This window comes from Oncorhynchus clarkii, chromosome 24 (assembly GCF_045791955.1).
Source record: "Oncorhynchus clarkii lewisi isolate Uvic-CL-2024 chromosome 24, UVic_Ocla_1.0, whole genome shotgun sequence".
In the NCBI taxonomy this organism is placed as follows: Eukaryota; Metazoa; Chordata; class Actinopteri; order Salmoniformes; family Salmonidae; genus Oncorhynchus; species Oncorhynchus clarkii.
The window spans coordinates 6186853-6208662 of NC_092170.1; the positions used below are offsets into that span (position 1 = coordinate 6186853).

Here is a 21810-nt window from a genome sequence, read left to right on the forward strand (position 1 = left end):
CCAGGTCAGGAGAGAACATTGATAAAAATGATATTCGGTAAGAGGATGGTCAATGTCCATTTTGATTGAGCTTGCACTAAGATTTAAATATAGTGATTGTGAGATACTCAAGGTTAGGTATTGGGACACTAAAGCAAACGTAATAAACCACTCCACACAACTATAGAGCCCTGAGGGTAACGTTAGTTCAGCAGTGCCAGTCTGGATAATATTTAACCAATCCCAGACAATTTTGTACAGACTATGCATACATAGTGTACTTGTAAAATGCCGTCCAAATCCCATGAATCGACCTCATGGAAATTGTGCCTGTTGTAATTTAGCTATGCAAATATCCACTGGTCAGGAACACTCACAAGCAGCTCATTTGGTTTGGATAGCTCCTATATGTTGACTGGGTATTTTTGACGGTCAAATCATCTTTGGTTTGACACTGTCAGATACTGTCATTGCTGTGGAGAAGTTTCAAATTCACAAATTCATGTTTTTGATCCTCAGTTTTCTCCTATCACAGACATTAAACTCTGCAACTGTTTTAAAGCTGTTTACTTACTTTCTGGCAACTGAGTTAGGAAGGAGGCCTGTGTCTTCGTAGTGGCTGGGTGTGGTGACACACCATTCAAAGTGTAATTAATAATGTCACCATGGTCAAAGGGACATTCAATGTCTTTTTTTTTTTTTTTTACCCATCTACCAGTAAGTACCCTTCAATACGAGGCATTAGAAAACCTCCCTGGTCTTTGCGGTTTAATCAGTGTTTGAATTGCACTGCCTGACCGAGGGACCTTACAGATAATGGTATGTTTGGTGTACAGAGATGAGGTAGTCATTCAAAAATCATGTTAAAAGCTATTATTGACCACAGAGTTAGCCCCCAGGATAAGACCCAGATGCAGACAGTTGAAAGTTTTTTTTAGTTTTTTTTACAAAAACAGGGGTTCAGGCAAACGACAGGTCAAGGGGCAGGCAGAGGTCAGTAATCCAGGGCAGTGTCACAAGGTACAGAACAGCAGGCAGGCTCAGGGTCAGGGCAGGGAAAATGGTCAAAACCCAGAAAACTAGAAAACAGGGAATAGACAAACAGAAAACACAGGTATAAATGCACAGTGGAAGATGGGGGAAATTGGTCGACACCTGGAGGGGGATGAAGGTAACTACAAGACAGTTCAAACAGATCAGGGTGTGACACCGCGCTTATCTCGTGGCTCGTTAAGCAAATGTTTACTCCTGCACTTATTTAGGGTCGCCATAACAACGGGGTTGAATACTTATTGACTCAAGAAACTTCAGCTTTACATTTTGTATTATTTTTCTTTTGGGGGGGGGGGGGGGGCGGGGGGCAGAATTCCACTTTGACATTGTGCGGTATTGTATTAAGGCCTGTGATAGGATTTTATTACATTTAGTACATTTTAAATTCTGTCTGTAACACAACAAAATGTGTAAAAAAAGACAAGGCACTGTCGACACAGCATTTACACAGAGCTGACGACTGTTGAATGAGACTATTGAGACATCGGCATCGGGGGTAGGGGTCTGACCGTTTACTACATACACCTACACCGCTGTGTATAGAGGGGATACCTTCAGGTGGCAAAGAAAAAGCTTCACAGAGAGAGTATGAGTATCGTGCATGACCTGCCTGTTTAACTATTTTAACCTTGATGTTCGACAACTTAAAATGTTATCGATCCAATTCCGTTTGAAATCTTCCTCACAGAGCAGTATTTTCCCTGAACTGCTTCCTTATATCCAAAACCTCCAAGCACACAGACAGGAGGTGGTGCGTAACGTGAGAGTGAGAGGACACAACACACTGACCAGAAACGAGTCTGAATATGTTTTTTTTTTTTAAACAGAGAGAGAGAGGTGGGATCGCATAAAATGAAGGTTTCTCCCTAGGTAGGCAGGCTTGAGCAACACAAACAATGAGAGAGGGAAGGAAGCAGGAAGAGAGAGTAGATTCTGGCATGTAAAAACCTTATATTCAACATTGTAGTCAAAGGGACAGAGGAGGTGTGGAGAAGTGCAAGCATATTCAAAGCCTCACTTCTACCTCTGCAGTCCTACTACAAGGATCCAGGTGGACCCCTAAAGACCACCAGGCAAACACCGACTCCAACAACCAGAGACCACCTGATTAGGACCGAGGGTGAAAGACTGACAGTCAATAGTGATCTGGTTAACCTCATGTAAGTGACACAATTTGATCATTTAATTCTTACGAACCATCTTGTTTCAAGATCATTGAGCTATTTGATTTTGAATTGTAGGTATGCAAATATTTATCAAAAGCTATTTTATTAAATATTTTATTAAATATATAGCCCATAGAAATGCGTTGAATAGCACACTCATAAAAGACAGTCAAAAAATAAATAATTAGGAATAAGGTCTTGAAGTGTTTGTCCTATATTTAGGAAATATAAGAAAGCTCAGGAATATATATATACAGTGGCTGACATATATATATATATATATATATATATATAAAGGGGGGTAGGCACAGAACTACCTTCATACTTCCATTAATTTTTTAACTATAGTACCGGTTACCTTCACACTTGTGGGGGTCGTGTTATTGACAGTCCCCCTTTTCCATAGAATGGACATAATAATCTGTAGGCCAAAACGTTCGGACACTACAGATGGTTTTTGTGAGAAGACACATTTTTGGGATTTCTCATGGTCTGACAAACACCGCTGTAGCTCAGCCACCTTCCATGCAAATGCAGAAGGCTGCCACAGATTGCAGATATTTCTAACGTAAAACTGACAGATTTTGATGGGGATTTTTTTATTGTGTTACTTAGATTGATGCACCGGTACGTCAATAGACTCTATGGGGTTCAATAAGCAATCTTGTGTTGTGTATTGTTGTGTATTGCAACCTGGACTCAGGGCTTGACGTAACATAGTAAAATGAAATTCACGAAACTCCAATTATTGTGATATGTTACGTTTCAAATGGTACATATGGTTCATCCATTTTGTACGATACGTTACAAATTACAATTCGGTTAGGGTGAGGAGTTAGGTTCAATTGTTAAGGTTAGGCTTTAGGGGAAGGGTTAGATGCAAAGTAGCTAAAAGTGGTAATAAGCTAAAATGCTCAAGTTGTCCTTGATGAACACAAAACATTTGGGTTGTTAGACGTTTACTTATACACCTACCCATTCACCCTGTCCAACCACCCTACTTTTGTTTTTGCAATAAGTAACCTTCTGTCTCGTGTAACCATACCAAACGTAACGTATCATACTAATTTGAGTGTCCCAGATTTACATTTACTATGTTACGTCTAGTCTATGAGGCCAGGCTGTGCATTATTGTGCATTTTAGTGTAATGCAATTATGTGGGGGCACCATTGCTTGTGCAGGCTTTATTGTATTTCTATATGAGTGTTGAGAGTGAACAATGTCTGTAGAACCTCATGATGTTTGGTATGTCTGTTTAACAGAAGCCACGCCAGGTCAGGAGAGAACATTGATAAAAATGATATTCGGTAAGAGGATGGTCAATGTCCATTTTGATTGAGCTTGCACTAAGATTTAAATATAGTGATTGTGAGATACTCAAGGTTAGGTATTGGGACACTAAAGCAAACGTAATAAACCACTCCACACAACTATAGAGCCCTGAGGGTAACGTTAGTTCAGCAGTGCCAGTCTGGATAATATTTAACCAATCCCAGACAATTTTGTACAGACTATGCATACATAGTGTACTTGTAAAATGCCGTCCAAATCCCATGAATCGACCTCATGGAAATTGTGCCTGTTGTAATTTAGCTATGCAAATATCCACTGGTCAGGAACACTCACAAGCAGCTCATTTGGTTTGGATAGCTCCTATATGTTGACTGGGTATTTTTGACGGTCAAATCATCTTTGGTTTGACACTGTCAGATACTGTCATTGCTGTGGAGAAGTTTCAAATTCACAAATTCACACTCTCTCTCGCTCTGCATCCCTCACTCACTGTCTCTGTCTCCCTCCGTTCAGACTCTTTATTTCCGTGTCTGAACTTTTTTTTTTATCACAGTTGGGTGGCAATAACATGAACAGTTCACGGTGACGCGTCGATTTGTACTGTACTATGGAACAGCGTTTTGCTCTCTATTACTGACATATTGACGTCTTATTCAGAAGATATTTGGGTTCGGCGGGGCTCATTTAATGGAGGCGAACTTTGAAACCAATAGAAAGCTCTGCACTTGCATTACTTCCTTGTTCTGAAGTTGGAAAACAGTAGTGTGATGAGAGGGCCAGGGGTCACACCGTGGGTAATCGTGGATTACAATCAGCTTCTGTTCTCAACAGAGGACCATTCTCTTTTATCCTGTCCTCTCTTTGTGTCTCTCTCTCTCTCTAACTGTCCCTCTCTCTTGCTCACTCTCACATAACCTCTCGGACAATGCGAGACCACATAGGTTCTGCAAAAGTAAACCAGGCAATTTGCACCAACATAGACTGGTTTTTGACTGTGTTGATCCCTTGAGTACATATGTAAACCTTAGGTGTGACTCCTTGATGCTTTTGTGTAGCATGACCACAAAACCACAGATCTGTATTGGTAGTCAGAGTTCATTTGTTAGCATTGTTCAATGAGGAAACAGTCGGGCTCACAGTGAAGTAAGTTATTGGGTTATGAATCACTTAGAGTATGCAAGCTGTTAGTTGACATCAAAGGAAAATTGACCTATTGTTGATCATTGACTGGAAGGAAGGAAACATTGAGAACCCAGAAGGAAACGAACCGATTATTTACTCCAGTGACACAATTAAAACATTTCCAGAAATGTCACCTCTGTGCCACACTTAGCCTGAGGGGTGGAGGGATATTATATCAAGCTTTTATGGCAATACGATTGTCAAATCCCCAAGTGAGGAGGGTTTTTGAACAAGGGGAGTTACAGTAGAAAAAACAGTCTCCGTCCCAAAATATGATTGTGATCACGTATGCATTCCTGGGTTATGAGACATATGTCCTCTGGCTCAGAGAGCATCGTCGGACTGGAACTCAGACTGATTCTACAGACTCCTAATTATTCAGTCAAAACAACAGGACAGGACTGGCCCACGCCCTGACCTGAAGGCGACTCACTACACACACCAGGTGCTTGTGTTTGAATGTGTGCGTGCGCGTGTGTACGCGCGCGTGCGCTCTTTGCCCGTCTGCGTGTGTCTGCTCCTGTGTGTCCGGGCTTATTTGTGCACCATTTTTTCATACATTCATGGACGAGAGATAGGGGAACAGAAAAAGAGAGAGAAAGCGCCACCAGATCAGTCGAGCTAGTTTGTGTGAGGAGAGAGATAGAGGAAGTACACATGGAGAGAGAGGAGGGCATAAGGTGTCCTGTTACAGATAATGGTTTGGTGTTGTTTGGCGAGCATGGGGCTGGGTCACTCACAACAAATCCCTGTGGATTTCAGCAACACGGATACGCACAGGAACACACCGGCAGTCGCTAATACAGCAGCATACTTTTACAGCAGCAGGGCAAGTTAGGCAGCCTGCAGGACAGATCGAGTTTCGCCGCCGGTGAATTGAGGGACAAAGAACAGGGTTTCGAGAGGGCGAGAGAGAAAGATAGAAAGAGAGAGAGAGAGAGAGAGAGAGAGAGAGAGAGAGAAGGAAGAGAGAATAACCATACGGACCGGCACAGAGTTGTGAGAGGTAAAACTGTGGAGGGAGAGGGAGAGGAGGCACAAGACGAAGGGGAAGGGAGACTCTGTCGAAGGGAGTTCTACTCGCTCCAGAGACCGAAGGGCAGTGCATCCTCTGTACCCTGTGACCTGTGAGTCTGGGCCAGCTGAGAGGGGACTTCAGCACCATGAGTGTGAGTAGAGATGGAGACCACTGTCTGTGAAGATAGGGGATCAGGCCAATCGCCAGTGGAGTAGCATCGATCACTTGTCACTCAGCTCTTACTGTGGACTCGTACAGTTGTGTTTTACAGGTTCACAGGGGTGAGACTTTAGAGAAAAACGAAACATATGGGATGACATGGCCATGTGTACCTGTCTATGAATGTACAGTCCGTGTGTTTAGCGAACAATTGCTATATATGCAAATAGTCCCTTGCAAAGCAAAGCAATCCTCAAGTGCATTTTAAAGTATTACCATGTTGAAGTTTTAAAGTCTCATTTTGAGGCGACTGTTCTGACAATGTCTAGATTCTTGTGAGATCGATATGTGTGAAATAGACGTAGATTCGGGTTATTGGGAATGTACACGTCTGTAGTTTTTGTGGTCAGCCTGCAGCATTACGTAGGGAAGACGATGTGCCTTGGTGCCAGAAAGACTAAGTGATCAGCGGTCAGTTTGTGTACGGAACTGGTGTGCATTTGCGTGTGTATGCATGAATGTGACTGTGTGTTTGTTGCTGGAGATTAAAACTCACAAGTAACTTCTCTAAAGGCCTTTCTTGCTCTCTCACGTTAAAATGCAATCCGCAAAGGAGAGGAGGAAAGGAGGAGAGCACCTTTGAATACGCCAAGGTGAAACATGCCAAGTGATTTTATCAGTGAAACCTTCTGTGGCACAGCTCTGCTTCCCTAGGTGCTTCCTCAAATGCAAACTGGGTCTAGTCCCAGTGTTTACTCTACTGCATGGGCCAAATGGGCCAAACTACCTGAACACACCTCTGTCTTGCTCCCACACAAGCATGTACATCTGCATACATCTGTCTACATGTCACTTCTATATATTTAACTTATCCTCTCTCTCGCTCTCGTTTTCTCTCTCTCTCTTTATCTCTGTCTTTCTCTGCATATTTCTCTTTCTCACTCTTTCTCTCTCTCTCTCTCTCTCTCTCTCTCTCTGTGTGTCTCTGTCTCCCTCTGCATATTTCTCTCTCTCTCTGGGATTTTATTCCACCACACCTTGTAAGTGTATGCCAACTGTTTGTCAAATTGAATTCTTGCAATGAGGTCATCATTGACATACAGCAGATTGTCTGATTCAGGTTTCGGTTGTGCTTTTAGATATCGTGTTGCAAAGTAGACGATCCTTCAAGATGCACAATGAATGGAGAAGGGCCAGCAGTTAGTGATCTCTAGTTTATATATGGTCTACCCGTCACTAGGAGTCTCTGTTTTCGATAGTTTGCTACGCGCTGTATATTGCTGGTCACCTTTGATGAAACCTTGCAGGCTTTTCTGTTGAGTTTGGTACTGGGCAGTCAGCAGTCAGCTCCAAGATGTGTATAGTCACATGTCAAGTTGAACTGGCTCACCCTCCTCTTCTCCCACCTCTTTCTCTCCTTTCTGCTCGCTCTTTGTAACCATATTTCCTGGTCACACAGCCTGCTGATGTTCACCTAGATACGTATGTGTTTACAATACATCTACGTGCAGAGTTCCACCAACCAGCAGCGTCCCTATGACTCATGCAAATCATAAAAGATGTTGAATGACACACTCGCACGTCTCTGTGCGTGTGAGCGTGTCATTCAAATCAACATTTCTATACGGTCCGTGTGCACAGGCATGCAATCCCGTGTTGTGTTTAATGCTAATCGTATGGGAGCGATCTCTTTCACTTATCTGCCATTGTCGTTCAACACTTTTCCTAAACGAGTAAGCATTTTCCTTAATGAAAGACTGGTACCATACCCTGTAGCCGTCCAAATTATGTTTATACAATGGAAGATTATACAGTATGTGAATCAAATATCAATATGAAATTAGCTTTTTCGGTAAACTTGTGTATCTCTGGTCTTACTGTTGTGTTACATGTGGAAGAACTCCAAGGCAAGTTGAACGCAAACCCATGTCTAGCAGTTACTTCATTTGAGGCTTTGCCATAGGACGCTTACAGTCAGGCACAGTGTGTCCGCCTCTCTGAAACACACAGCCCCCCCCCCCCCCCCCCCCCCCCATTTTGTTATGCTACAGCCTTCTTCTAAAATGTATTTAAAAAATAAATAATAATCCCATCAATCTACACACAATACCTCGTAATGACAAAGCAAAAACAGGTTTTTAGAAATGTTTGCAAATGTATACAACATTTAAAACAGAAATACCTTACTTACATAAGTATTCAGACCCTTTTGCTATGGTACTCTATATTGAGCTCGGGTGCCTCCCGTTTCCATTCATCATCCTTGAGATGTTTCTACAACTTGATTGGAGTCAATTCAATTGATTGGACATGATTTGAAAAAAGCACAAACCTGTCTATATAAGGTCCCAAAGTTGACAGTGCATGCCAGAGCAAAAACCAAGCCATGTGGTCAAAGGAATTGTCCGTAGAGCTCCGAGACAGGATTGTGTCGTGGCACAGATCTGGTTAAGGGTACCAAAAAATGTCTGCAGCATTGAAGGTCCCCAAGAACATAGTGGCCTCCATCATTCTAAAATTAAGTTTGGAACCGACAAGACTCTTCCTGGAGCTGGCCACCCGGCCAAACTGAGAAATTGGGAGAGAAGGGCCTTGGTCAGAGAAGTGACCAAGAACGTGATGGTCACAATCAAAGAGCTCCAGAGTTCCTCTGTGGAGATGGGAGAACCTTCCAGTAGGACAACCATCTGCAGCACTCCACCAATCAGGCCTTTATGGTAGAGTGGCCAGACGGAAGCCACACCTCGGTTAAAGGCACATGACAGCCTGCTTGGAGTTTGCCAGAAGGCACCTAAAGGACTCTCAGATCATGAGAAACAATATTCTCTGGTGTGATGAAATCAAGATTGGAGGAAAATTGGCACCATCCCTATGGTGAAGCACGGTGGTGGCAGCATCATGCTGTGGGGATGTTTTTTAGCGGTCAGGACTGGGAGACTAGTCATGATCGAGAGAAAAATGAACGGAGCAAAGTACAGAGGGATCTTTGATGAAAACCTGGTCCAAAGCTCACAGGACCTCAGACTGGGGCGAAGGTTCATTTTCCAACAGGACAATGACCCTAAGCACACAGCCAAGACAACACAGGAGTGGCTTCTGGACAAGTCTCTGAATGTCCTTGAGTGGCCCAGCCAGAGCCCGGACTTGAACCCGATCAAACATCTCTGGAGAGACCTGAAAATAGCTTTGCAGCGACACTCCCCATCTAACCTGACATAGCTTGAGTATGTCTGCAGAGACGAATGGGAGAAACTCCCCAAATACAGGTGTGGCAAGCTTGTAGCGTCATACCCAAGAAGACTCAAGACTGCATTCATTGCCAAAGGTGTTTCAACAAAGTACTGAGTAAACTGTCTGTATACTTATGTTGTAAATGTAATATTTCAGTTTTTATTTTTAATACATTTGCAAATATTTCTAAAAACCTGTTTTTGCTTTGTCTTTATGGGTGTGTAGATTGATAAGGGGGAAAAACAATTGTATCCATTTTCAAATAAGGCTGTAACGTTTCTGAACGTTTCTGTCCGACTTCTCTTTTTCTACGAAGTTGAGGTTGTTTTGTTGTTCTTCTCCTCTATGTTGGTAGATCCCTCTGTTTTAGTTTCCAGTTTTAGACCTGTCTCCATGGAGAATAGACAGGAAGACTTGATGCAAATTATGGGATTTCACTGGAAGCTGATTTGTGAAAATAGGGGAAGTTGTATATGAATACCACTTGAGAATGGCTCACTACCATGTTGCTTGATGTCAACACATACAGCGCAAAAGGATTCACCTCCCTTGGCGTTTTTTCGAGTTTGTTTCATTAGAGCCTGTAATTTAAATGCATTTCTATTTGGATTTCATGGAATGGACATACACAAAAAAAGTCCAAATTTGTGAGAAAAAAAAAAAATTGTTTAAAAAAATTCAGAAAAAAAAGTAAAACGGAAAAGTGGTGCGTGCATATGTATTCACCCCCTTTGCTATGAAGCCCCTAAATAAGAACTGGTGCAACCATTTACCTTCAGTAGTCACATAATTAGTTAAATAAAGTCCACCTGTGTGCAATCTAAGTGTCACATGATCTCTCACATGATCTCAGTATATATATATATATATACACCTGTTCTGAAAGGCCCCATAGTCTGCAACAATACTAAGCAAGGGGCACCACCAAGCAAACGGCACCATGAAGACCAAGGAGCTCTCCAAACAGGTCAGGGACAAAGTTGTGGAGAAATACAGATCAGGGTTGGGTTGGGCTATAAAACAATATCTGAAACGTTGAACATCCCATAGAGCACCATTAAATCCATGATTAAAAAATGGAAAGAATAGGGCATCACAACAAACCTGCCAGGCCACCCACCAAAACTCATGAACCAGGCAAGGAGGGCATTAATCAGAGAGGCAACAAAGAGACCAAAGATAACCCTAAAGGAGCTGCAAAGCTCCACAGCAGAGATTGGAGTATCTTTCCATAGGACCACTTTAAGCCATACACTCCACAGAGCTGGGCTTTACGGAAGAGTGACCAGAAAAAAATAAGAAAACATGTTTGGAGTTCGCCAAAGGCATGTATATGGAAGACAGTACTCTGGTCAGATGAGACTAAAAGTGAGCTTTTTAGCCATCAAGGAAAACACTATGACTGGCGAAAAACCCAACACCTCTCATCACCCCGAGAACACCATCCCCATAGTGAAGCATGTTGTGGGGATGTTTGTCATTGGCAGGGACTGGGAAACTGGTCAGAATTGAAGGAATGATGAATGGCGCTAATTACAGGGAAATTCAGTTTTAGTCTTCCAGAGATTTGAGACTGGGACGGAGGTTCACCTTCCCAGCAGGACAATGACAATAAGAATACTGCTAAAGCAACACTCGAGCAGTTTAAGGGGAAACATTTACATGTCTTGGAATGGCCTAGTCAAAGCACAGACCTCAATCCTATTGAGAATCTGTGGTATGACTTAAAGATTGCTGTACACCAGCAGAACTCTTCCAACTTGAAGGTGCTGGAGCAGTATTGCCTTGAAGAATGGGCAAAAATACCAGTGGCTAGATGTGCCAAGCTTATAGAGACATACTTTATAGAGACCTGCAGCTGTAATCGCTGCAAAAGGCGGCTCTACAAAGTATTGACATTGGGGGAGTGAATAGTTATGCACGCTCAAGTTTTCTGTTTGTTTTTGTCTTATTTCTTGTTTGTTTCGCAATAAAAAATATTTTGGATCTTCAAGTGGTAGGCATGTTGTGTAAATCAAATGATTACAACCCTCCCAAAAATCTATTTTAATTCCAGGTTGTAAGGCAACAAAATAAGAAAAATGCCAAGGGGGTGAATACTTTCACAAGCCACTGTACCAATAAAAAAACTAAAAGAAGTCTTTTTGGATTTGGGGTTTAATGGTATAATCTGTAAACAAAAGCACAGAATTGTAAATACAGAAGACCAGCAGCAGGTAAGAACTGTGTTTACCCAGCCACGAAGAGCCCTGTCCCTCCCTATAGCAACCACTTTCCTTGTCCCTCCGTCAGTGTCCCTCCGTCAGTGTCCCTCCGTCAGTGTCCCTCCGTCAGTGTCCCTCCGTCAGTATGACCCTCCATATCTGCGGGATGGCGTATTGTATGGGAAGCCATATTAGGACAGCCTCAGTCTCAGCAGGACTTGAGTTCGCTGTTGCTCAGCGTGTCAGGAAGGACCAGGTGACAGTCTGCAGACTTTACACGTAGTGTATTAGTCTGGTGACAGATTTGTACAGTATTTGTGCCGCCAGTTGGAGAGATCTGACTAAACAGCCAGTACTGTAGATACCTAACAGACTGCTTGAGAGGCCTGTCATTGGTACTTTGGGATGTTGTTGCTTTCGGGTCGTGACGGTTGTTTCACCAGTCGTCAGGTGGTTTCATCCACCGGGGTAATGACCTATGACTCATGACAGCTATGATGGCAGGTACTTGCGTTGTTGTACAACTGATCAATTATATAATCATGAACACAGTGTCATTTAGAGAACAGTAAAGCCTGGGCAGAGCTGTCAATTGCATAACTTGAATTAAGTAATCTATAGCTTGACTCATTATATTACTGTGTGTATATAACATGTTCCACCATTTAAGATCTATTGTCCTTAAATGGAGTGGAATCGAACAGCGTAAAGCAACTACATAAAGAGCAGAGAGCCACACCTGAGCCTGTGTCATATGACTGTCTCTGTCTCTGTGTCGGACCGGGCCTTGGAATTGTGCCCACAGCACTAGGCGTGACAGTCAAACACAACCTTGTGATGGGAGGCACACTGTGTTTTGTGTGTGTGCTCCTGATCCAATCTGTCATGCCTCCCCTTCTCTCGGCCCGAGAACCTCACACTCGTACACACTGTCACACATTCTGCACTGAGCACAGTAAGATTCCCTTTGTCTCATTCACTGTCCTCTCTCTCTCTCTCTCTCTCTCTCTCTCTCTCTCTCCAGACTGACACCTGGCTCGCTGAAGAAAGCAATAGACCATTAAATCCTAGACAACAAGGTAAGCCATTGTTGTGGAATTGATACATTTTGAAATAATATTGCACAAGTACTGAATACTATGCAATGTCATACTGTCCAATTATGCTTTAGTTGCACGTGTCTACGTTTGAAATAGCTACAAAATGCTGATTGCTCTGTCTCTATCTTCCTCTCTCTCAGTTGTAGTGCGGCCTGGTCGGAAAAGAAAAGTCATGACGGCGCCGAACTCCCAGAAAGGGAAGTCCTCGTCGAGGAAGAGGGTCCTGATCACCGTGTTGATGGTACTGGTAGTGCTGGGGATCCTGGTCACGGCTGGATACTTCAGTGAGTCCAGCTTCAACACCCATCATACCTGCATCCCAAACGGCACCCTGTTCCCTACGTAGTAGGGATCAAGAGTAGCGCAGTCAAAAGTAGTGCAATATGTAGGGAATAGGGTGCCGTTTGGGACTCAAGCCCACCTCTGCACCCTCTCCCAGCCTTTGCTAACACAAGACATACTAGTACTTTACCCCCTCTGTGCAAATGCTCAATTATTCACAATCAAACAGTAGAGAGAATGTTTCATTTCAGTCGCCAAACCATATTATTTCAAGAACCTGTATCTGTCTTCTGTACTCTCTCCTCCTTTCACCCCCCACCCCCTTCCATTTTGTCCCCAGTCGCACAGCTGATCAACAGTAAGTACTTTTTCTGCTCCCGGTCTGTGAAGTTCATTCCCCTGGACAAAGCGTGTAATGGGATGGCGGACTGTTCAGGAGGAGAGGACGAGCTCACCTGTGTGACCAACATGACGGTCAACACTACCTTTCCAGGTAAACACACACACACATGCACAAACACACAAGCATGCATACATGTACACACACACACGGACAGGTACTCACACACACCACTCCATCTATACATCTTTATACATCTGTCTCTGTGTCACTTCTATATGTTTCCTCTCATTCTTATTCTCACTCACTCACTCACTCGCTCACTCACTCACTCACTCACTCACTCACTCACTCACTCACTCACTGACTCACTCACTCACTCACTCACTCACTCACACTCTCTCTCTCTCTCTCTCTTTGTCTCTCTCTTTGTCTCTCTCTCTCTCTCTCTCTCTCTCTCTCGCTCGCTCTCTTTGTCTCTCTCTCTCTCTCTCTCTCTCTCTCTCTCTTTGTCTCTCTCTCTCTCTCTCTTTGTCACTCTCTCCCTCTCTTTGTCACTCTCTCTCTCTCTCTCTCTTTGTCTCTCTCTCTCTCTCTCTCTCTCTCACTCTCTTTGTCTCTCTCTCTCTCTCTCTTTCTTTGTCACTCTCTCTCTCTCTCGCTCTCTCTCTCTTTCTTTGTCACTCTCTCTCTCTCTCTCTCTCTCTCTCTCTCTCTCTCTTTGTCACTCTCTATCCCTCTCTCTCTTTGTCACTCTCTCTCTCTCTCTTTGTCACTCTCTCTCCCTCTCTCTCTTTGTCACTCTCTCTCTCTCTCTCTTTGTCTCTCTCTCTCTCTCTTTGTCTCTCTCTCTCTCTCTCTCTTTGTCTCTCTCTCTCTCTTTGTCACTCTCTCTCTCTTTGTCTCTCTCTCTCTCTCTCTTTCTTTGTCTCTCTCTCTCTCTTTGTCTCTCTCTCTCTCATCATTTCTCTGTGCAGTGCGTCTGGTCTCTGAGCAGAGTGTTCTCCAGATCTACAGTGCCGGGACAGGATGGAGGAGTGTGTGTAGTGAGGACTGGACCCAGCAACACACAGAGAAAGCCTGTCAACAGCTGGGCTACACCTAGTGGGTCTCCTCCCAACCTCACTCACTCACTCACTCACTCACTCACTGCTCACCTAGCAGCTTAGCTACAGTTTCCCCCTTAACATTTTCAGTTTCTCTTAAATGTCTTTAAAATGTCTCTCTGTCTCCACTCGTTCCCACAGTAAACCCGTCAGTAGTATCATCTCAGTGAGGAACTTGTCCTCGTCCATGAAGACAGGACCGTTCTCAGGGGTCAGGGTCGCAGCCGAAACCACGCCCATTTACCAGACTGTCATTGACCGGTAAGCATTAGAAGCCGGGTGGTAATTGAGCCTGTTACCGTGGTGTGACTCTACTGTGTTCTGAGGCTCACTCGGACACTTTCCAGCTGTGAGATTTAGTTTCAACAGAAAGGAGAACGGAATCAGTAAAAATATACACAGTTCCTTGGTGTCAAATACGGTTGGATAATTATCTTAATAAATGGAGAATTGAAACAGGTCTAAATGAATGTTCCCCACTTTGGGTACTTCTGTCTGTACTTCTCCTATGGTACTTGTCTTATTTTCGCCAGGCCATAATTGTAAACAGTCATTTGTTCTGTATTGAACCGCCTTGTAAAATAAAAGTTGAATAAAAGTCAATGACTATATTGACCATGCAGCTATGCCTGCATCACTGTTACACTGTTCACTATGCAGTGTTACTGTTGGTCCACGCCCATCCCCCTGCCACTGTTTGTAGTAAGATGGCTAGTTCGGCTCAGGCAGATGTGACATGCCAAATAGAAGGCATGAATGCCACTCATGACAGATTGGATGGCACCACCATGTCTGTTTACTCTAAAACAGCCAAAGGAACTGGAAAAACAGGTCCTCTTTTTTTTATTTTCTTCTGCTTCCTTTTCTTGTCTCTCTCTCTACTTGTGACGCGTACAACTGAGTCATTGTTACGCACACTCCCTCTCCAACTCCCAGCGTACACGTTACAGTCATCTCTCTCTCTCTCTCGACGTGTGTTTCTGACTGTGCAATGCTCTCTGTTTTTCTGACACAAACCATTTAGGAGTTTCTGTTCTTTCCCCGTCCTTGTTTCCGTAATTAGAGGACACAAGAAGTACGAGTATGTGATGTCTGACTGACACTAAACCAACACTGAAGATTAACTCTGGAATCTGTCTCAATGTCGACCTATGATGTTTGGTAGTCGCGTTTTGAATGTGTTTCTATGCACACCACATGGGATGTGTGTATGTACTCTGTGTTGAATTCCCCTCTCTGTTTGATTCCAGCCAGGTGTGTAACTCAGGATCCGTGATCTCCCTGACCTGCTCCGGTAAGCATCTGCCTCTGAGGCCCAGCCTCACACTGCAGTGCATTCGGAAAGTAGTCAGACCCCTTGACTTGATGTCACGTTACAGCAAGGGTGGGCAATTCCTGTCCTCGAGGGCCTAATTGGTGTCACAGTTTTGCCCAAGCTCACACACCTGACTCCAATAATCACCAAATCATGAGCTTCCGTTTAGAATGCAATTTGATTAATTGGCTGTGTTTGCTAGGGATGGAGAAAAAGTGACACCTCTCAGGCCCTCGAGGACTGGAGTTGACCACCCCTGCGTTACAACAGTATTCTAAAATGGATTGAATAAAATAATTCCCCGACAATCTACACAGAATACTCCATAACGACAAAGTGAAAACAGGTTTGTAGACATTTTTGCACATTTATTAAAAATAAAAAACAAATACCTTATTCACATAAGTATTCAGAGCCTTTGCTAAGAGACTGAAAATGGAGTTCAGGTGCATCCTGTTTCACCTGTGGTAAATCCAATTGATTGGACATGATTTGGAAAGACACACACCTGTCTATATAAGGTCCCACAGTTGACAGTACACAAAAACCAAGCCACAAGGTTGAAGGAATTGTCCGTAGAGCTCCGAGACAGGATTGTGTCGAGGCACAGATCTGGGGAAGGGTACCAAAAAATGTCTGCATCATTGAAGGTCCCCAGGAACACAGTTTACGCCATCATTCTTAAATGGAATAAAATTGGAACCACCAACACTCTTCCTGGAGCTGGCCACCTGGACAAACTGAGACATCAGGGGAGAAGGGCATTGGTCCCTTCTCCCCTGCAGAGATCACCAAGAAACCGATGGTCACTCTAACAGAGCTCCAGAGTTCCTCTGTGGAGATGGTAGAACCTTCCAGTAGGACAACAATCTCTGCAGCATTTCACCAATCAGGCCTTTATGGTAGAGTGACCAGATGGAAGCCACTCCTCAGTAAAAGGACCATCACAGCCCTCTTGGAGTTTGCCAGAAGGCCCCTAAAGGACTCTCAGACCATGGAAAAACAATTCTCTGGTCTGATGAAACCAAGATAGAATTCTTTGGACTGATTGCCAAGCGACACGTCTGGAGGAAACCTGGCACCATTCCTACAGTCAAGCATGGCAGTGGCAGCATCATGCTGTGGGGATGTTTTTTTAGCTGCGGGGACCGGGAGACTAGTCAGGATCGAGGAAAAGATGAACGCAGCAAAATACAGAGAGATCTTTGATGAAAACCTGAGTTCTCAGGACCTCAGACTGGGGGCGAACAACCCTAAGCACACAGCCAAGACATCGCAGGAGTGGCTTTCAGGACAAGTCTCTGAATGCCCTTGAGTGGCCAAGCCAGAGCCCGGACTTGAACCCGATCAAACATCTCTGGAAAGACCTGAAAATATTTGTGCAGCAATTCTCCCCATCTTATCTGACAGAGCTTGAGAGAATATGCAGTGAAGAATGGGAGAAACTCCCCAAATACAGGTGTACCAAGCTTGTAGCGTCATACCCAAGACGACTCGAGGCTAATCGCTGCCAATGGTGTTTCAACAAAGTACTGAGTAAAGGGGCTGAATACTTCTGTAATTGTGAAATTTCTGTTTTTTATTTGTAATACATTTGTAAAAAAAATAAACTGTTTTTGCTTTGTCATTATGGGATATTGTGTGTAGATTGATTAAATCATTTATTTTCCTTATCAGTTTTAGAATATGGCTGTAACCCAACAAAATGTGGAAAAAGTCAAGGGGTCTGATTACTTTCCGAATGCACTTTATGTCACCTTCCTCTCCCACTCTACTGGACTCCCCCACTCTTTCCCCTGACTGATCATTGGTAAAAGACTTGAGTGATATTCATCATCCAAGTTCTCTAGGAATTGAGTCATATAAGAGATAGCAACAGAAAGACTAACACACAGAGACAGACAGATAGGTTCGGACTACAATCTCCATCTCCGACAGTGATGGAGAGTGCAGGCAAACATGACAGGATCCAAGCAACAAGCCACTTTGTAAAGGGTCCGTGCTAGATTGAGTGTGTTACTTAACTAACAGGTAGCAACGCTAACTGCCAAAGTTCTAATTTGCGTTTTACCCCACTGCCAATTCTATATTTTATCGTCAAACTACCTTTGCGTACAAGGCAACTTCTGTTCTTTACTAAACTGTCTTTCCCCTGTGTGTGTGTCAGACTGTGGAGAGCGGGGGAGATCGGACCGTATCGTGGGGGGTGTGGATGCATCTATAGAAGAGTGGCCGTGGCAGGTGAGCCTGCAGCAGAACGGACAACACACGTGTGGAGGGTCACTGGTGTCACCGCGCTGGGTCGTCACAGCAGCGCATTGCTTCTCTGGGTCAGTACCACTGGACACCCAATAGGGTGGCAGGTAGCCTAGCGGTTAAGAGCGTTGGGCCAGTAACCGGAAAGCTGCTGGTTCGAATCCCTGAGCCCAACTAAGTGAAAAATGCGTTGATGTGCCCTTGAGCAAGGCACTTAACCTTAATTGCTGTCTGCTAAATTACAAAAATGTAAAATCACATACACACAAGAATGTGTGCGTATCCACTCTGGATATCTACAGCTAGCTTAACCAGACATAAACGATTTAACTCTGACCATCCAATGTGGAAACTCCCATAAAGTAAGCAATCGTATACTATGCTTAAGCATCTAGAGACAGAGGTCCTGCTGTTAACCCCTGTGCCTCTTCCCTCTCCTGGTCCTACAGTAGTAAGAAAGAGCTGAGTCGCTGGCAGGTGGTGTCTGGTAGGACTTACATGGGCACCCTGGGAGGCTCATATGTAGACAGGATCATACTGAATGGACAATACAACGCAGCCCGCAACGACTACGACCTGGCCATGATGAGGCTGACCAAACCCATCACTGTAGGAAGTATGTCCCCAACGTGACATTTTAGCAACGCACAGACTGTGGTACTGAATTTGCTGGACAGTTCCCGGTTTCTCAAAGGCTAGACATAACAAAAGCCCCATATCCACCTATTCTTGTTTTGAATTGACTTAACACAAAGAACATTTCCCAGCACTCTCAAAATGAATGCTAAAGCACTACATAATGACATGGAAATATCTACTCGTAAAAGCAGTTCGATTCCAGGAAGAGAGAATGCATTCATGGTAGATTCTGACCTCTAGTGGCCAATTTATCAAACTGTCAATTTCAATGAGTCTTGCAGCATGGGACATCCCTCTAGGGAAATACTGTATATTTAGACTGTAATGAGAGTAGACTGTGATTGATTTATGTCATTAAAGTTCTGTTTCCTCCACCAGACTCTCGTCGGCCCGTGTGTTTGCCCCCTAAGAACCTGGGACTGAAGGCAGGAGACACTATGACGGTGACAGGCTGGGGCTACCTGGAGGAGAAGGGTGAGCACAGAGCAAACAAAACTTGCCTTTCTATTACCCTCTTCATCTCTATCCAACAAGCACACATGCTCAAAGTGATTCTCACAGAATGTTAGTAGTCACTTTCTCCTCTTCTCCTTCTCATCCCTCTGTCACCTTTTCTCTCTCAGGTAAAGTGTCTCCTGTCCTCCAGAAGGCTACCCTTCCCCTTATAGACAGCGCTCAGTGCTCCAGTCCCACTGTCTACGGTTCCTCAATTACTCCCAGGATGCTTTGCGCTGGTTACCTGAAGGGCAAAGTGGACGCATGTCAGGTACGAAGTGGAATGTTCGCTTTGAGAAAAACAGAAGAGAGACTAAGATAGATTTTGGCGTGAATACGTTGAAGGACTCGTCCTGTTAGAAAACAAAACGCGAAGACCTTATGACAGTATCCACTCTCAACTTTGGCAGTTGCCATATGTGTATAGTGCGTAATTCCGGGGTACCTAATGCCATTGTTGGGTCATGTGTTGTAGGGAGACAGTGGTGGTCCTCTTGTGTACCTGTCAGAACAATGGCAGCTGGTGGGGGTGGTGAGTTGGGGGATCGGCTGTGCCAGAGAGGGTCGACCAGGGGTCTACTGCAACGTGGACGATATGCTCAACTGGATACACACTGTCATGGAGGTATGTAATATATGTCTGTTCACGCAGGAGAGGCAAGGAGCTAGTGCATTTCAGTAGTGTTTCTTTGCACTTTGTTCTATGTAAAGTCTAGATGAGGTATGCTGCTGCCCTGATAGTGTGTTTTACACAATGTAATGGTTTGACCATGTGTACTTTATTGTTCTAGAAAAACCCTTGAAGCCTCAAACCATGACCAAGAGGCTCTATCGCGTTGGGCTACCCGAATTTCAGCGGATCTAGTAGTGCTCTGTCATGGGAATAGAAGAGGAATCGTCTTCAAAGTGCAATTTTAAAACCCCTACAACAATACATAACTCAAACCAACACGCACACACATGCCCGCACACTCAGATAGGCACAAAAGTGCACGGACGCAAACACACATGGACACACACTTACACTCCTTCTTTACTATAGCAGGTTATTCACGGAGTGGCTTGTGCCATTTTTAAAGTATCTCAGGGAACACTGACTTGGCAGTGTAAAACGGACAGTCTGTCTGGGGCCGCGTCCCAAACAGCACCCTATTGCCTTTTTAAAGTGCACGACTTTTGATCAGAACACTCGGGTGAAAGTGGTGCACTGTCAAGGGAATAGGGGTCCATTTGGGACGAAGCCTGGGCTTTTCACATGGCTGAGCACTTGAGACAGGACTCTCACCAAGTGCCCCTGCCGTCTCTCTTGGTCAACAAGGTTGCGAGAAGACTCTCCATGGGTGAAATGTCTTCATGAAAATATGTGTAGATAAAGTATATGTGCCATGCAGGTGAAAATGTGCATTTTTAACCAAATGTTAAATGAGTATGGGTGCTGTGACGTGACGTGAAGCTCTCTTCATAGTATATGTCAATGGAGGGGTCATTAGTCTCATCGAAATACCGTGCTGTAAATCCCATCATGGATTCACTTGTGCACTTTCAGGTGGTCAGATTCACGGTCTGCCAATAGACTTCCAGTGTGCAATTGGAATAATCCCTACAATATGCACATTTGCAAGGTTCTGATTAATGACGTGTTTTTTTTGTTGTTGTTGACATTGTGAACATTTCCTTTCTTTGTATAGCTGTACATATTGTATTACGACGCAGACGTTGTTGTCTGTGTAAGATCAGAATGTCTGTATTGCACACGTTGTTGGTATGTTTTATAAAGGGATGCCTGTGTTAAATAAATGATCAGATTGGGATGAACTTTGAGGAATTGGATGTCTCGGAAGTATGTGACTGTAATGATTAAACCCTGTATTCATGACGTGTAAGCCTGAGTCATCCAGTTGGCTATATGGGGAAGTTACAAGACAGTAGTGACAGTCAAGTTACTCCACAGCCTCAGCAACAGACAGACACAAATACGACAATAACTCCTTTTATGCAAACCTTTATTTCATATATATATATATATATATATATGTACTTGTTTTCTACAATCCAGAGAGAAAAAAATGATTGAGGTGCATAGTTATGAGAGGGGAGAATGTGGGACATTACTACAGAGACATATTAAGGGGAGTTGCACATTCACTTTATAGTTCAACGAAGCGTCTTGTTGGAGACCGAGGGAGTTGAGTTGGGTCAGTCATGGACTGCCTCACAGTAAGTGGGTGAGTATGTTTTGGTGGGTAAGAGGGCGAGCTGTTTTCTTCAGCACGAGCCACATTATAGCCCTCATACTCAGCTTGGGCTTGACAGTGGTCGTTACAATTTAGCAAGACATTATGGAAGTACAGCACTTGTAGTGCACTTAGTCATCAGTTAGGGTGATATTGCCACTTGAGTCCATTCAAGCCTGGCCGTGTAGCGACTACTACCCACAGGCAGTAAACGCCGTGGGTGAGGCCAGTGAGGGAGTGAAAACAGCCCCTCCTCAGAACCCTGGACAGCTCCTTGGAGTAGAGGATGATGGGTAAAAACGGTGTACACCTATAGGTGCGTGTTGTGATTCTAACAAGCAGTAACCTGGCTACCTGTGAGCTCAGAGTAAAAGTCACATCTATTTAAATATAGAGTAAACTGTGCTGCGGGTAGCTTGAGTTGGCTACAAATGCACATGCACACCCATTGTAATAAGGATTCAAATATATACTTTTTTTTTTGGCTTGTTTGTTTCACTTGGCCTTGGTGGGCTAAAACAGCGCACAACTGAGCCTATAGAAAAGGAGTTTTAGAATGCAGTTTGGCCAGGGGACCTGTACTGTTCTGTACAGCATGCTGCAGGTTGGAACAGTGGGTGTTCTCCGCACTGGAATGTGGGAAGCAGAGAGCAGACTTCACAAACTCTTGGCCTGGCAGTGTGAGTAGGAGTCGCTCCGGCAGTGGGCCGCAGGAGACCCATATCAGTATCAAATCAGACGACTATTACATCTACTA

At 44.0% G+C, this 21810-nt stretch overlaps 1 protein-coding gene across 2 annotated transcripts; it reads left to right on the plus strand.

Annotated features, from left to right (window-relative positions):
* The first annotated feature begins 1910 nt into the window (after nt 1-1910).
* LOC139382446 (transmembrane protease serine 4-like) lies at nt 1911-20640 on the plus strand. Of its 2 annotated transcripts, none has more exons than XM_071126502.1 (13): nt 1911-2192; nt 12311-12365; nt 12527-12670; nt 13009-13161; nt 13986-14112; nt 14256-14375; nt 15365-15408; nt 17597-17759; nt 18135-18301; nt 18703-18798; nt 18948-19090; nt 19295-19444; nt 19611-20640. In XM_071126502.1, exons 3-13 carry the CDS (start codon nt 12559-12561, stop codon nt 19620-19622), a joined length of 1287 nt encoding a protein of 428 aa, XP_070982603.1. In that variant the 5' UTR covers nt 1911-2192; nt 12311-12365; nt 12527-12558; the 3' UTR covers nt 19623-20640. The 2 variants fall into 2 exon arrangements, with proteins under 2 accessions (XP_070982603.1, XP_070982602.1); XM_071126501.1 differs by lacking the exon at nt 1911-2192 and adding an exon at nt 5365-5843.
* The last annotated feature ends 1170 nt before the right edge of the window (nt 20641-21810 follow it).

Bases quoted from the DNA above. Each gene is read 5' to 3' on its own strand.
- LOC139382446 (XM_071126501.1), top strand. The intron at 12,671-13,008 runs GTGAGTCCAGCT...TTTTGTCCCCAG, and splicing joins GGTCACGGCTGGATACTTCA to TCGCACAGCTGATCAACAGT. The intron at 14,113-14,255 runs GTGGGTCTCCTC...TCGTTCCCACAG, and splicing joins CAACAGCTGGGCTACACCTA to TAAACCCGTCAGTAGTATCA.